The sequence below is a fragment of the Suncus etruscus genome, chromosome 1 (genome assembly GCF_024139225.1).
Source record: "Suncus etruscus isolate mSunEtr1 chromosome 1, mSunEtr1.pri.cur, whole genome shotgun sequence".
Taxonomy (NCBI): Eukaryota; Metazoa; Chordata; class Mammalia; order Eulipotyphla; family Soricidae; genus Suncus; species Suncus etruscus.
Window position 1 is genome coordinate 205,083,827 of NC_064848.1, and position 15,647 is coordinate 205,099,473.

The following is a 15,647-nucleotide window of genomic DNA, read 5'->3' on the forward strand; positions in this document are numbered from 1 at the left end:
GGCAGCAGCAACAGCGACGAGTGACTTGACAGTCTGCAGCGCAGGACACCGCCCGGCCTAAGAGCGAGCCCGGGACGCGCGAGGCCCCGCCCAGGTCCGGATAGCCACGCCCCCGTGTCACGTGACCTCGACCGGGTCACGTGACCTCGGTCCGGCCACGTGGCCACGCGAAAGGCGACCGCGCCGGCCTAGTCCCCGCCTCGCTTCACTTCGGAGGCGGAGCCCGCGGAGAGGACGCTCGAGAAGCTTTCTCGGAGGTAGCGGGCGGGACGGCGGAGAAGGAGAAGGCGCGCGACGCCCTCGGAACCCCGCGGCGCCCCCGTCTCACGTGACCGCTCAGGGCGGAAGTGGCGAACGTTCCGCCCGGCTCGTTCCCTCTTTCAGGTAGGCGGGACCGGATGGAGCGGGGTCACGCGGAGGTCAGTTCGCGACTGCGCGTGCGCTTGGATCTGCCTCGCCCCTTCCGGTCATGTACGTCATGACGTCACCGGAAGTAATGGCTGATGGGAGGGAAAGGTGACTCTGGTTTGAGCCTCTCCATGTTCTGTGGTTGAGGCCCGCGAGGCTGTTGTATTTTTTTCTTCAAGCCGCCCAGATGATGGGAGAGAAATGAGAACGGGATTAGAGGCTCCTATGTCCTCTTAAGAAGAGCATCAAAAAAAAAAATACAATACATTGCATTATAAAAAAGAAAAAAAAATCTAAAAAAAAAATACAATACATTGCATTATAAAAAAGAAAAAAAAATCTAAAAAAAATACAATACATTGCATTATAAAAAAGAAAAAAAAAATCTAAAAAAAAAAAAAAAAAAGAAGAGCATCCAGGGTACAGGGTGTTTTTAGTTTTCACAATTGCTGTTGTGGAAGTGTGAAGTGCACCCCGGGTAGGAAAGGACCAAGGTTCAGGCGCTGTGTCACTTGCATGCAGCTGAACTCGGATCCCAGGATCCGCATTTGCCCCCCTAGAGCATCGCCAGGCGTCATCCCTAAGCCTCTGCAGTGTGGTCCCCAAAAAATGTTAAGATGGGGAGTATTCCTTGCAATTTCTTTTTTTTTTTTTTTGGTTTTTGGGCCATACCCGTAAACCAGGGCTTACTCCTGGCTATGAGCTCAGAAATCGTTCCTGGCTTGGGGGGACCATATGGGACGCCGGGAGATCGAAGGTCCGTCCTATGCTAGCGCTTGCAAGGCGGACACCTTACCTCTAGCGCCACCTTCCCGGCCCCCCTTGCAATTTCTTGTGAATCATGGGAAAGGGCCGCTTTAGATTAGAGGCCAGTGCAGGGGTCCTCAAACTTTTTAAACAGGGGGCCAGTTCACTGTCCCTCAGACCATTGGAGGGTCTGACTATAGTAAAAACAAAACTTATGAACGAATTCTTAGGCACACTGCATATATCTTATTTTGCAATGAAGAAACAAAACATACAATATGTGGCCCGCGGGCCATAGTTTGAGGACCACTGGGCCAGTGTAATGGTTTGAATTCAGGAGGCCCAGATTTGATCCGTAGCACTGCATGGCCCCAGCAGCTATAGATCAACCCCTGAGAACCCCCAAAGCCCCCCCAAATAAATAGCCCAGGGGATTTGTAAGAAAAGCAAAGGTGGCCAGAGTGATAGGACAGCGGGTAAGGCATTGCTGTCCACCTGGGTTTGATCCTGGGTCCCATATAAGGCCTGAGAAGCCCAGCCAGCAGTCTTCTTGTTCGTGCTGTCACAAGGAGAGGATCTTAGGAGGAAAGAACAAGCCTGTGAGCGACAGATGAACAAGAAAATGCTTAGCTCAGGCTGGAGCGGTGGCGCAGCAGTAGGGCGTTTGCCTTGCACGTGGCTGACCCAGGACTAAATGCAGTTCGATCCCCGGTGTCCCATATGGTCCCCTAAGCCAGGAGCGATTTCTGAGTCACCGTCACCAGGTGTGGCCCCAAAACCAAACAAAAATAATAAATAAATGAATAAAATGCTTATCTCAAGCAGAAATGAGAGCATAGTTGGGAAGGCATTCGCTTTGCAGGCAGCTTACCCTGGTTTGATCCTGGCATCCCACTTGGTCCCCAGAGCTTACCAGGAATGATTTCTGAGCAGGCCTGGAGTAATGCCTGAGCACTACCGGGTATGGCCGCAACCCAAAAACAACAACCACGGGCCCGGAGAGATAGCACAGCGGTGTTTGCCTTGCAAGCAGCCGATCCAGGACCAAAGGTGGTTGGTTCGAATCCCAGTGTCCCACATGATCCCCCGTGCCTGCCAGGAGCTATTTCTGAGCAGACAGCCAGGAGTAACCCCTGAGCACCACCGGGTGTAGCCCAAAAACCAAAACAACAACAACAAATGCTCATCTTTTCCACAAAGTTAAATAAGTAAGGGCTGAGCTTTTAGGGAAAAATATAGTGAGGAAGAAGAGGGTCTTTGCTCATTTTCTCCTCTTTTGAGAAGGCAAGAGAAGGCCAAATTGGATTGAGAACTGGATGTATTGAAAAGAGGATCATGGGGCCAGAGCGGTGGCGCAAGCAGTAGGGCGTTTGCCTTGCACACACTAACCTAGGAGGGACCATGGTATGATCTCCCAGTGTCCCATATGGTCCCCCAAGCCAGGAGCAATTTCTGAGCGCAGAGCCAGGAGTAACTCCTGAGTGTCACTGGGCGTGGCCCAAAAAGCAAAAAAGAAAAAAAAAAGAGAAAGGAGATCAAGGGCTGGAGCCTTAGTACAGCGAGAAAGGTGTTTGCATGATGCAGCTAATCTGGGTTCGATCCTCAGCATCAATTTAGGATCTCTGAGCATAGCCAGGAAGAAGCCCTGAGCACAGTTGCCTGTGGGCCAGAACAAAGAAAGGCAGAGTCTGGTAAAAAAAAAAAAAAAAAAAAAAAGATAACCCTCCTTGGTGCCACATCCTTCTTTTTTTTTTTTTTTTTTTTTTTTTTTGTGGTTTTTGGGTCACACCCAGCAGTGCTCAGGGGTTACTCCTGGCTCCGTGCTCAGAAATTGCTCCTGGCAGGCACGGGGGACCATAAGGGACGCCGGGATTCGAACCGATGACCTTCTGCATGAAAGGCAAACGCCTTACCTCCATGCTATCTCTCCGGCCCCCACATCCTTCTTAGTACCTGGTACAGCTCTGATTTCTCCCTCTTCCAGGACTATAATCTTGAAAACCCAGTTATCTGCTCTTTCCTAAATCACACCTGCCACCTGCCTGATAAGACCTGGTCTTTCACCCAAAGAGAAGGAGCTTTAACTTCAAGACCTTTTTCTCTTTGAAAGGTGCTGGGCTGAACCTCAAGGCCTCACGCAAGGGAGGCCTGCATCTCTCCCCGGGCCAGAATCTTTGGCTGATAACCACCTCTGCCCTCTTTCTGGTACACTTACTTTCTTTTTTTTTTTTTAATCAAAAAAAGGCCTAAAATATGGAACGCTTCACGAATTTGCGTATCATCCTTGCACAGGGGCCACGCTAATCTTCTCTGTATCATTCCAACTTTAGTATATGTGCTGCTGAAGCGAGCACTTTCTGGTACACTTTCTAACACTTTCATACAGGCCCTTCCTCTGACCACAGACTCCCCGTTACCCACTGCCAGCAACATTTGATAAAGCCAGTGAGAGCTCTAAACTTTTAGCAGAAGTTTAGCTTTCCCGAAGCGCCCTTGAGTTTAAAGTCTTGATTAGAACTGGATTAAGAGGGCCCGGAGAGATAGCACAGCGGCGTTTACTTTGCAAGCAGCCAGTCCAGGACCAAAGGTGGCTGGTTCGAATCCCGGTGTCCCATATGGTCCCCGTGCCTGCCAGGAGCTATTTCTGAGCAGACAGCCAGGAGTAACCCCTTAGCACCGCTGGGTGTGGCCCAAAAACCAAAAAAAAAAAAAAAAAAAAAGGGCTTGTTTGTTTGAGGTGCCCCAGATCCTGCCTGTGTCTGCAGCAGCGAGCCCAGCACCCAGAGGTATTTCTTGGGCTTGTGGTCTTGGGTGCAGGTTTCTATCTCAGCCTCCAGTTTTGCTGACTTACTCCTGCATGTGTGTCAGTCTGTCCAGAGTTCACTGTGCAGGCCTCCTGCTAACTAGGTAGCACCTGTGAAAACCTTTTCTCTTGCTCCCAGGGTGCCAACCTCTTTTGGAGAGAACACAATTCACCTGGTTCTTTGAGCCCTGTTCCTGGGCTCTCTTTAATGCTTTACATTTGTTTTTTGGGGGGAAATGTGCAGAGAGATAGGTTAGTGGGGAGAGCGATTGTTTGGCATGCAGCTAAACTGGGTTTGATTCCTGACATCCCATATAGTCGCCTGACCCTGTCATGAGTGATTCCTGAGTGCAGAGCCAGGAGGAACCCCTGAGCATCTCCAAGTATGGCGCCACACACACACACACACACACACACACACACACACACACACACACACATATACACACACACACACAGGGAAACAAAGTACCTGTGGTGAAACCTGTATGTACGTGTGTACTTAGACATACATATGTATATGTATATATATGGCCAGAGAGTACAACAGATAAGGCTCTTATCTTATTTGTGGCTGACCCAGGTTCAATCCCCAGCCCCACATATGGTCCTCCCAGCCCTCCAGGAGTTATTCCCTCAGCACGGAGCCAGGAGTCAGCCCTGCACTCCAGCCAGTGTGTGCTCTGTCTCTCTGCTCTCTCTTCTTATTTATTTTTATTTTGGGGCCACATCCAATGATGCTCAGGTGTTGTTCTTGGCTATGGGCTCAGAAATCGCTCCTGGCTTGGGGGACCATATGGGACCCGGGGGAGGGGGGGTCAAGCCGAGGTCCGTCCTAGGTCAGCCACATGCAAGGCAAACACCCTACCACTGGGCCACAGCTTCAGCCCCTCCCTGCTCTCGTAGGGGTTTTTGTTGTTATTGTTTTGGTTTTTGAGCCCCATTGGAGGCGCTCAGGGGTTACTTCTGGTTCTTTGCTCTTTAATCGCTCCTGGCACGCTCATGGGATGACGGGGATCAAACCCAGGTCAACCACATGCAAGGCAAACACCCTCCCCTCCCCGAGTGCTTTCGCTCTGGTCCCTGTCCTCAGAGTTTTGTTGAAATCACCATCTGCTGAAACAGGGTCTCGGCCATCTGTGAACCTCTTCCCTCTGTCTGCTCGGCTTCTCAGGAACCTTCAAAGCTCCATCCCCGGGATTTGACGAGAGGAGTAGACGATGCTGCCCAGACCTGGGACCTATTACTTCCCCTGGGAGGTCAGCGCTGGCCACGTTCCCGAAGGCAGCAGTCTGAGAACGTTTGGCAGGTGAATACATGGCTGTTTTGTTTCCTGGTGGTGTATGGGGAGGGGGAGAGGGTCTCATTTTCTTTCTTTTCCTTTTTTGGTTTTTAGGCCACACCCAGGGGTGCTCCAGGGTTACTCCTGGCTCAGCACTGAGGAATAGCTCCTGCCAGTCTCAGAGGACCATATGGGATGCTGGGAGTTGAACTGGGGTCTGTCCTGGGCTGGCTGTGTGCAAGGCAAACGCCTTACCACTGTGCTAGCTCCAGTCCCTTATTTTTATTTCTGTAATTTGTGTGTGTGTGACACTGGGGAGCAAATAGCTGACAATAGATTGTGTGTGAGTGTGGATGGCAAGGCCCTAAGACATGTGTGTCTCCTGTATCCAGATGATCTGTTAGTTCTTTTAATTTTACTTTTTTTTTTTTTTTTTTTGGCTTTTGGGTCATACCCGGTGGCTCTCGGGAGTTACTCCTGGCTCTGCGCTCAGAAATTGCTTCTGGCAGGCACTGGGGACCATATGGGATGCTGGGATTTGAAACACCATCCTTTTGGCATGCAAGGAAAATGCCCCACCACTGTGCGATCTCTCCAGCCCCTGATCTGTTAGTTCTATTTGTGTTTCCAGGAGAACATTGCATTTTGGGGTGTTAATTATAGGACATACTGTCTGTAAGCCTGGCATTATATTATCCTAAGAGGAGCTTTTATTGGGGTGCGCACAACCACACCCAGAAATGTTCAGGGGTTACTCATAGTTCAGTGTTCATAAATTATTCCTGGCCAGCTTGGGGAACCCTGTAGATGGCTGCCTGCAGGCAAATGCCCTCTCCTCCAGCCCCTAAGAGGATTTTCTTTCTTTCTTTTTTTTGTTATGTTTTTGAGTCACACCTGGCAGCGCTCAGGGGTTACTCCTGACTCTATGCTCAGAAATCGCCCCTGGCAGGCACGGGGACCATATGGGATGCTGGGATTCGAACCACCGTCCTTCTGCATGGAAGGCAAACGCCTTACCTCCATGCTATCTCGCTGGCCCCAAGAGGAGTTTCTTAAAATGAAAAGGGCCAGTGTGGTAGAACTCGGGTCTCAACTGTGTATGAAGTCCTGGATGCCACTGCACCCCCCAAAAAAGGTGGAATAAATAAACCGAAAAAGGGTCTAGGGTGATACTATAGTGGGTAAAGAACTTGCCTTGAACACAGCTGACCCAGGTTTGATCCTCAGCATCCCATGTGCTTCCCCGAGCACCACCAGGAGTAATTCCTCAGCACAAACCCAGGAGTCTTCCCTGAGTACTGCTGAGTTTAGCCCCCAAAAAACAAAAGAAAAATATAATGACTGAGGGACCAGAGTGATAACCCAGCAGTAGGGCATTTGCCTTGCACGCGAATGACCAGGGACGGACCTGGGTTCAGTTCCTGGTCCTCTGAACCTGTCAGCAGCAATTTCTGAGCACAGTGCCAAGAGTAACCCCTGAGCGCCACCTGGTGTGGCCCCCCCACCAAAAAAAATCATAAATGAGATCATGAATTATTTGGGTTTCCACGCAATTCTAAGCTACTGTGTACCCAAAAAGAAAAACCATTAAGGGGCTGGAGAGATGGCATGGCGGTAAGGTGTTTGCCCTGCATGCAGAAAAACAGTGGTTCGAATCCCGGCTTCCCATATGGTTCCCTGAGCCTGCCAGGAGTGATTTCTGAGTGCAGAGCCATGAGGAACTCCTGAGCGCTGTCGGGTGTGACCCAAAAACAAAAAAAGAAAAAGAAAAAGGGACCAGTGAGGTGGTGCTAGAGGTAAGGTGTCTGCCTTGCAAGTGCTAGCCAAGGAAGGACCGCAATTCGATCCCCCCGGCATCCCCCAAGCCAGGGGCAATTTCTGAGCGCTTAAGCAGGAGTAACCCCTGAGCATCAAACGGGTGTGGCCGCAAAAACCGAAAAAAAAAAAAAAAAAAAAAAAGAAAAGAAAAGAAAAGAAAAAAAGTAAAAACAAAAAAAAGTAAAAAGCCTGTCGGCCATCATGTGGCCCCAACATGACAAGAGTGACCAGACCTGGATGTGGCACTTGAGCACCACTGGGTGTGGGGTATGGCCCCCAGCACCTCAATGAGGAAAGGGGCCAAGGGCCAGGGATGTGGCTCAGCTGTAGAACACTTGCTTTGCCTATAGGAGGCCCCACATGTATCCTCAACATCACAAAATAGTAATAACTAAAATTGAGATAGGCAAAAATATTGTAGTTCTTGGAGCCAGAGCGATAGCACAGCAGGGATAATGTTTGCCTTACATGCAGCTGACCCAGGTTCGGCATCCCACAGGGCCCCCCCACCCCACACCTGTCAGGAGTAATTTCTGAGCGTGGAGCCAGGAGTGACCCAAAAACAAAACAAACACACACACAAAAAAAGTCTGTGGGAGGGGCTGGAGAGATAGCACAGTGGTAGGGCGTTTGCTTTACATATGGCCAACCCAGGAGGACCTGGGTTTGATTCCCGGCATCCCATATGGTCCCCCGAGCCTGCCAGGAGCGATTTCTGAGTGTAGAGCCAGGAGTAACCCCTGAGTGCTGCCAGGTGTGGCCTCAAAAACAAAAACAAACAAACAAAAGTCTGTGGGAGGGGCCGGGAAGGTGGCGCTAGAGATAAGGTGTCTGCCTTGCAAGCGCTAGCCAAGGATCAGGACCGAGGTTCGATCCCCTGGCGTCCCATATGGTCCCCCCAAGCCAAGGGCGATTTCTGAGCACATAGCCAGGAGTAACCCCTGAGCGTCAAACGGGTGTGGCCCAAAAACCAAAAAAAAAAAAAAAAAAAAAAAGTCTGTGGGAGAACAGGGCAGACTGCACTTCCTGTTTTCACTTCCCGGGTAAACAAGGAGCTAAACATTTTCCCAGGGATTTGCAGGAGCTTTGCAGGGGCCACAGCTGTGGGCAGAAACACCAATGCTCTCTGTCTCTAGGCTGCACCTCTACGATGTGAACCAGTCCCGGGTGAGCCTGCGAGCTCAGCGAGGCTCCGACCAGCACCAGCTCCTTGTCTGCACTGAGTTGGTGGAACCCTTCCAGGCCCAGCTGGGCTCCCTCTATATTGTCCTGGGGGAGCTGGACCAACAGCCCGGTAAGCCTGTCCCTGACCTTTGCTCTTACTCCAGGCTGCAGAGCCTGTGGGCTGACTCAGATCTAGGCCTGGGTTCTGAGGCTACAAGGAATAGAGAGATTCTCTCTCTGGGGGAGAATATTTCTTCCAGCAGCCCACGAGTTCCCCCAACTGTTTTATTTTTGGTTCTTGAGCCACACCCAGCAGTACTCAATGGCTACTCTTGGCTCTGTGCTCAGGAATCACTCCTGGCAGGCTTGGGGAACGTATGAGATTTTTTTTTTTTTTTTGGTTTTTGGGCCATACCCGGCGATGCTCAGGGGTTACTCCTGGCTGTCTGCTCTAAATAGCTCCTGGCAGGCACGGGGAACCATATGGGACACTGGGATTCAAACCAACCACCTTAGGTCCTGGATCGGCTGCTTGGAAGGCAAACGTCGCTGTGCTCTCTCTCCGGCCCCAAGAAATCTTAATATTTCACTCAGTAGAATATCATATAGCTGGGGCTGGAGCGGTGGCACAAGTGGTAAGGCGTCTGCCTTGCTCACACTAGCCTAGGACTGACCGTGCTTCGATCCCCCAGCATTCCATATGGTCCCCCAAGCCAAGAATGATTTCTGAGCCAGAAGTAACCCCTGAGCGTCAACGAGTGTGGCCCCAAAAAAACAAAAAAACAAAACAAAACAAAAAAAAGAATACCATACAGCCTTTTTTTTTTTTTTTTTTTTTTTTTTTTTTGGTTTTTGGTTTTTGGGTCAGACCCGGCAGTGCTCAGGGGTTACTCCTGGCTCTACGCACAGAAATCGCTCCTGTGCCAGGATTAGAACCACCATCCTTCTGCATACAAGGCAAATGCCTGATCTCCATGCTATCTCTCTGGCCCCTTAGACAGCCTTTTTTTTTTTTTTTTTTTTTTTTGGTTTTTGGGCCACACCCGGTGGTGCTCAGGGGTTACTCCTGGCTGTCTGCTCAGAAATGGCTCCTGGCAGGCACGGGGGACCATATGGGACACCAGGATTCGAACCAACCACGTTTGGTCCTGGATCGGCTGCTTGCAAGGCAAACGCCTTGCTATCTCTCCGGGCCCTTTTATTATTTTTTAGCCAATCAAAATGAGCTTTGGGGGGGTTATATACCAACTTTTGTAATACTAACGTTAATAAGTTCTGATAAGCCACTGCCATTGGACCAACCCATTTTTTAAAATATTTCGTATACAGCCATTTAAAATGGTATTGTAAAAGACTTGAGAGAATAACAAAAAAAAAAGTTGTTGTAGGGGCCGGAAAGATAGCATGGAAGTAAGGCGTTTGCCTTGCACGCAGAAGGTCGAATCCTGGCGTCCCATATGGTCCCTTGAGCCTGCCAGGGGTGATTTCTGAGCATAGAGCCAGGAGTAACCCCTGAGCGCTGCCGGGTATGACCCACAAAAAAAAAAAAAAAAAAAAAAAAAGTTGTTGTAGAAGCTGGGGTGATCCCTGAGCATTGCTGAGTGTGGCCTAAAAACAAACAAAAGTGCTAGGGAAAAATAAGTAACTCAGGGTCCAGAGCTATAGCACAGTGGTAGGGCGTTTGCCTTGCACACGGCCAACCGAGCTTAATTCATGGCATCCCATAAGGTTCCCAGAGCACTGCCCGGAATGACTCCTGAGAGCAGAGCCAAAAGCAATCCCTGAGCACTGTTGGGTATTGCCCCAAAACCAAAAAGAAAAACAAGTTTACTCCACAGTGCCTCCTCTATTTATATTTGGTTTCATCAATATCAAGGTTAACCTTTGACTTATTTTGTTAATGATTTTGAATTATGCAAGGCAGTGCTCAGGATTGTTCCTGGCAGGGGACCCTATATGGTGCAATGGATTTAACCCAGATGAGCCATGTACAAAGCAAGCACCCTCCCCACTGTGCTATCTCTCCCCAATGCAAGTTAATATTTATTCAGGCTGAAACCTTTGCACCCACAGAGTTCATGCCTTCGGCATTGATTTGAAATCAGTCCCAGGCTCTGGGGGATGATCAGAGAGACCTGTTTCTAACCTGTCTTGGCCCCTCAGTATGTCCTCTCAGTCACTTCAGGGTCCCCGGAGCACTGCCAGTAGTGACCACTGTAGTTTATGAAAAAGTTTCAGGCCCGGAGAGATAGCACAGCGGCGTTTGCCTTGCAAGCAGCTGATCCAGGACCAAAGGTGGTTGGTTCGAATCCCGGTGTCCCATATGGTCCCCTGTGCCTGCCAGAAGCTATTTCTGAGCAGACAGCCAGGAGTAACCTCTGGGCACCGCCGGGTGTAACCTCTGGGCACCGCCGGTTGTGGCCCAAAAACCAAAAAAAAAAAAAAGTTTCCAGATTAAAGAAAGTTTTAAGATTATTCTTGGAATTGTTGTATATAAAAATATTTCCTTGGGATTGTTTTGTGATTATTGCCCCACCTAGACCTTCCAGGTGGGGTGCTGTGGAGTTGGCAATAAATAGCTTGATGGAGAGGGGAGAGGGGTCCTTTTGCGAAAGCTGTTTGTAGGCTGCAAGAGGATTCTCTCGCTCTCTCTCTTTGCTCAATCTTTTACACCCTATCCTTCTTGTCTGTGTGGATTATTATTTGCTACGGATAAATATTACCAAGGTCTCCCCCCCGAAAGGGGACAAGGGGATGGGAAGTTATTTCTCATTCTGGGGACTGTTCTTGGATTCACAAATACCCAACAAAGGATTTAACAGCAAAGATACATTACAACCGGGCCCGGAGAGATAGCACAGCGGTGTTTGCCTTGCAAGCAGCCGATCCAGGACCAAACGTGGTTGGTTCGAATCCCGGTGTCCCATATGGTCCCCCGTGCCTGCCAGGAGCTATTTCTGAGCAGATAGCCAGGAGTAACCCCTGAGCACCGCCGGGTGTGGCCCAAAAACCAAAAAAAAAAAAAAAAGATACATTACAACCACCAAAGCACTCAACAGCAGTAGCCCCTGAGCATCTTTGGGTGTGATCCAAAAACAAAAAAACAAGAAAACAGGGGCCGGGCGGTGGCACTAAAGGTAAGGTGCCTGCCTTGCCTGCACTAGCCTTGGACGGACCGCGGTTCGATCCCCCGGTGTCCCATATGGTCCCCCAAGCCAGGAGCAACTTCTGAGCACATAGCCAGAAGTAACCCCTGAGCGTTACCGGGTGTGGCCCAAAAACCAAAAAAAAAAAAAAAAAAAAACAAGAAAACAATGTGGGTTTTTTTGTTTTGTTTGGTTTGCTTTGGTTTGGTTTTTGAGGTACACCCAGCGATGCTCAAGGTTACTCCTGGCTCTGCGTTCAGAAAATGCTCCTGGCAAACTCCAGGAACCATTAGGATGGTGGAGATTGAACCTGGGTTTTTGGTTTTATTTTGGGCTTCTTCGCTCTGTGCTCAGGAATCATTCCTGTACTGTCATTGCCCCCACCCCCCCCAAAAAAAAACCATTTAGGGGCCAGATTAATAGCATAGCAGGTAGGGCATTTGCCTTGCGCACAGCTGACCCAGGTTTGATTCCCAGCATTCCATAGGATCTCCTGAGCTTGGCCAGGAATGATTCCTGAATGCAGAACCAGGAGTAACCCCTGAGCACTGCTGGGTATAGCCCAAACACCAAAAAAAAAAGTGAAAATTGTGGGGAGGTGTTCTGAGCAATAGTACAGTTAGTAATGTGCTTGCTTTGCACACTGCTGACCTGGGTTTCATCCCTGACAACCCATATGGTACCCAAAACTTTTCCAGGAATGATCCCTGAGCACCACTAGATGTGGCCAAAAAAGAAAAAAAATTCTAATAAGTGAAAAAGGTAATTGGATAGGAGACATACTACAGAAGGTGCTTCCCTTGCATGCTGCTGACCCAGGTTCAATACTCATCTCTCCAGAAGGGATCCCTGAGCACAGTCAGGAGTGACCCCTGAGATCCAGTAAGTGCGGCCCCCAATATGGAACAGCAACAGCTACAGCAGTAACTGGATGCAATGTTGATCAGGCTGGAGAATGGCACCCCAAGGCCGACCTTGTACCTTGTACCCCTCATGGCATGGCAATGCCCAGCTTCCAGCCCTAGCACTGCAAGTTTTACCTTCCACCTAGATTTGCCAGGTACATCCCTGGTGACCCAGCACTGTTGTGCCCGGCCAAAGTGTTGCCCCATCCAGCTCAGGTGACTGAGCATCAAGGAGGGACCTCCAGGCCTCCCAAGCATTATTTAGGAGCCCCCCCCCTTAAACAGAGCTAATCACCTGTTGCTAAACACGTTAAGCACACACCTTGTTGTTTTTTTTTTTTTTACACACCTTGTTTTAACACTCATAACATGCGTCCTACTTTCCCTAATCCCCTTACCCTGTCTTCTCTAAACACAGAAATAGACACCCTGTTTTATTTATTTTTAATTTTTTGGTTTGGGGGGTCACAGCTAGCTCTGCTCAGGGCTTCACTCAGGAATCACTTCTGGCAAGCTTGGGGACCATATGGGATGCCAGGGATTGAAGCCAGGTTGGCTGCATGCAAGGTAAACACTCTACTTGCTTGCTATGGCTCCAGCCCAGGTATGATCATTCTATATATCCCTGCCCCTCTGACTCATTTCACTCCACATAATACATTCCATCCATGTATAAGTGAATTTTACGACTTTATTAGAAAAATAATTTTTAATTGTTCCACCTCCCCCTAGAAATGTGCCTTCTTATAATAAGCAAACAAAACAGTCCCCACTTGCACCCAAAAATACTATCATCCTCAACCTGAATGGACCAGCCCCCGGTTCCCCTTTCTTCTGCACTCAGGAATTATTCTTGGCAGGCTCAGGGGATCATATGGGATACTGGGATCAAACCCAGGTAGGCTTTATGCAAGGCAAATGCCCTACCCCACTGTGCTATAGCTTCTGCCCACTCACACAGCCTGTTTCATCCCCTCTCCCCTCCTACCTGATTGACTGACACAGAGGTGACATCCATGTTTCCCTTAATATTAATTTCCATTTCCCGCCTACAAAAAACTGAGTTACTTTCCTAAAGTGGCTCGTGGATCCTTTTTATGAGTCTACTCACTTGGGATCCAACCTCACCTGCGACTTCTACATCTTCCGATCTGACTTCACCAGCATCATTCATAGTCTCATGTACTAAAATCATTAATACATTCATTCAGTAACCAGAGAAGAGAAATAAGAGTAAAAAAAATTTTTTTTTGCCTTAAATGGCTCCATGCTTGGGGCTTCACCCCCAGCATTGCTCAGGGGACCAGAGCAGTCAGACTTAGGTCTCCTGCATTCAGAGACTGTGTTCCTCCCTTGCAACCAGCTCTTTGCCCAAAATGCACTTATTTTTCTTGATTCTTTTTTGGATCACACTTGGCTATGCTTAATGATTACTCCTGGCTTTGTGCTCAGGAATCATTCCAGGTTGGTCTCAGCCCAGATCTGCCATGTGCAACACAATGCCCTTTCTGCTGTGCTATCACTTTAGCCCCCCAAAATGCTTTATAATTTTGTTTTGATTTGGGGCCACACCAGCAATGCTTAAGGATAACTCCTAGCTCTGCATTCAGGACTATATGGGATGCCAGGGATTGAACCAGGCATGCAAGACAAGTGCCCTCTCCACTATTGCCCTGATACCTTTAATAATTTAGGGGGGGGGGTCCACACCCAGTGGCACTCAGGGGTTACTCCTGGCTGGCTCTGAGCTCAGAATCACTCCTGGCAGACTCGGGACCATACGGCATGCTGGGATTTGAACCACCATCCCTCCTGGATTGGCTGGGTGCAAGGAAAATGCCCTACCACTGTGCTATCTATCTGGCCCCATCTTTAATATTTTTTCCCTCAATTAGTTTTATTTTTCTTCTGGTTTCTTTGTGCTACACTGGGCAGTGCTCAGGCTTACCCCTGGCTCAGAGATCACTCCTGGCAGAGCTTAGGGCACCATAGATGATGCCAGAGATCAAACCTGGGTCAGGCAGTGTTCAAGGGAGATGCCCTCCCCGCTGTGCCATCACTCCAGCCCCTGAAAAACTTCAGGGCAGCCCAGATGTATCTCCTGTCCACTGGCTCTGACAGACTGGAGGGGTCACCGCTGAGCCCACCTAGAGCCCTACATTCTATAAGCTCAAACTGTTCCATGTGGATTCTCTGCAGCCCTGTACCCAGGGGGCCCAAAGTTGACATACGGGACTGGAGCAGTAGCACAGTGGGGAAGGTATTTGCCTTGCACACGGCCAGCCTGGGTTCGATCCTGGCATCTCATATGGTCTCATATGGTCCCCTGAACCTACCAGGAATGATTCCTGAGTGCAAAACCGGGAGTAACCTCTTGAGCGCCACTGGATGTGGCCCAAAACCCACAATTTTTTTTTCCTTAAAATAAGAACAAGGGGGCCAGAGAGATAGCATGGAGGTAAGGCGTTTGCCTTGCATGCAGAAGGACAGTGGTTCGGATCCAGGCATCCCATGTGGTCCCCCGAGCCTGCCAGGAGTGATTTCTAAGCATAGAGCCAATGGGTGTGACCCAAAAACAAACAAACAAACAAAAATAAGAACAAGGGCAAGTCCCATAGAACAAATAGAGAACTGGAGCAGTAATAAAGCCTGCCCCCCAGACCACGTTCATTGGCACCAACAAGGGTGGTGGTGGTCGTAGGAATCGGGACAGGATTGGAGCTGATTGGAGACATCCTTACAGACGTTTTGGGGTGTTGCATGCAGGACATAGAGGGTTTACAGTCTCTTCTCCTAGGAGACACCCTAAAGTGTTCAAGGGTCTGTCTGGAGAAAAGAAGGGCCGAGGGGTGCAGCCAAGAGCCTGACCCTGCTGCTTCCTCTTCCAGATGGGGTCCCCTTGCTGAAGGCCCGGGTGCTAATCTGCGTGGAAGGGCTCAACCTGGTCCTCTTGGAACAGGCCATCCAGGAGCAGAGGGAATACCAGCAAGACAGGGACAACAACGGCCCGCAGGACATGGAAGCTTCCAGAAGCACGGATTCCCCCATTCCTGAGCACCCACCCCCGGACACACGGGGTCCATGAACATGCAAGACTTGGCCTATGGACTGAGGACTGAGCTCCTGGAGACTGGGGCTGGGCTGAGAAGGAGGCAGTGCTGACACCTGAGGAGATCCCCTGACTGGTCTTGCACCCCACAACCGGGACAGCTTGGGAGGCGGCGCTGTGGGGCCCTGGCTGTGTCCTTAGTGGGGGCCCCGGAAAGTTCTAGAAGCCAGAAGAGAATAAAAGCGTTTGCAGGGAAGAGAGCTAGCTGTGCACGGGCTGCAGCGCCGCCGGCGGCCGCCAGGGGGAGCCGGCGAGCGGGGCGCGG

The 15,647-nt window shown here is 49.8% G+C and overlaps 1 protein-coding gene and 1 non-coding gene across 2 annotated transcripts; one reads left to right on the top strand and one right to left on the bottom strand.

Annotated features, from left to right (window-relative positions):
• Positions 1-174: 174 nt before the first annotated feature.
• Positions 175-15,578, top strand: TEN1 (TEN1 subunit of CST complex). Its single transcript, XM_049770715.1, has 4 exons — positions 175-384; positions 5,133-5,267; positions 8,195-8,352; positions 15,162-15,578. Exons 2-4 carry the CDS (start codon positions 5,179-5,181, stop codon positions 15,356-15,358), a joined length of 444 nt encoding a protein of 147 aa, XP_049626672.1. The 5' UTR covers positions 175-384; positions 5,133-5,178; the 3' UTR covers positions 15,359-15,578.
• On the bottom strand, positions 3,403-3,509 carry LOC126026199 (U6 spliceosomal RNA). Its single transcript, XR_007501587.1, has one exon. It is a non-coding gene; the product is annotated as a U6 spliceosomal RNA (small nuclear RNA).
• Positions 15,579-15,647: the final 69 nt, after the last annotated feature.

Coding starts and splice junctions, on each gene's coding strand:
- TEN1 (XM_049770715.1), top strand. CDS start 5,179: ATGCTGCCCAGACCTGGGACCTATTACTTCCCCTGGGAGGTCAGCGCT. Junction 5,268..8,194: donor AGTCTGAGAACGTTTGGCAG/GTGAATACATGG, acceptor CTCTGTCTCTAG/GCTGCACCTCTACGATGTGA. Junction 8,353..15,161: donor GGAGCTGGACCAACAGCCCG/GTAAGCCTGTCC, acceptor TTCCTCTTCCAG/ATGGGGTCCCCTTGCTGAAG.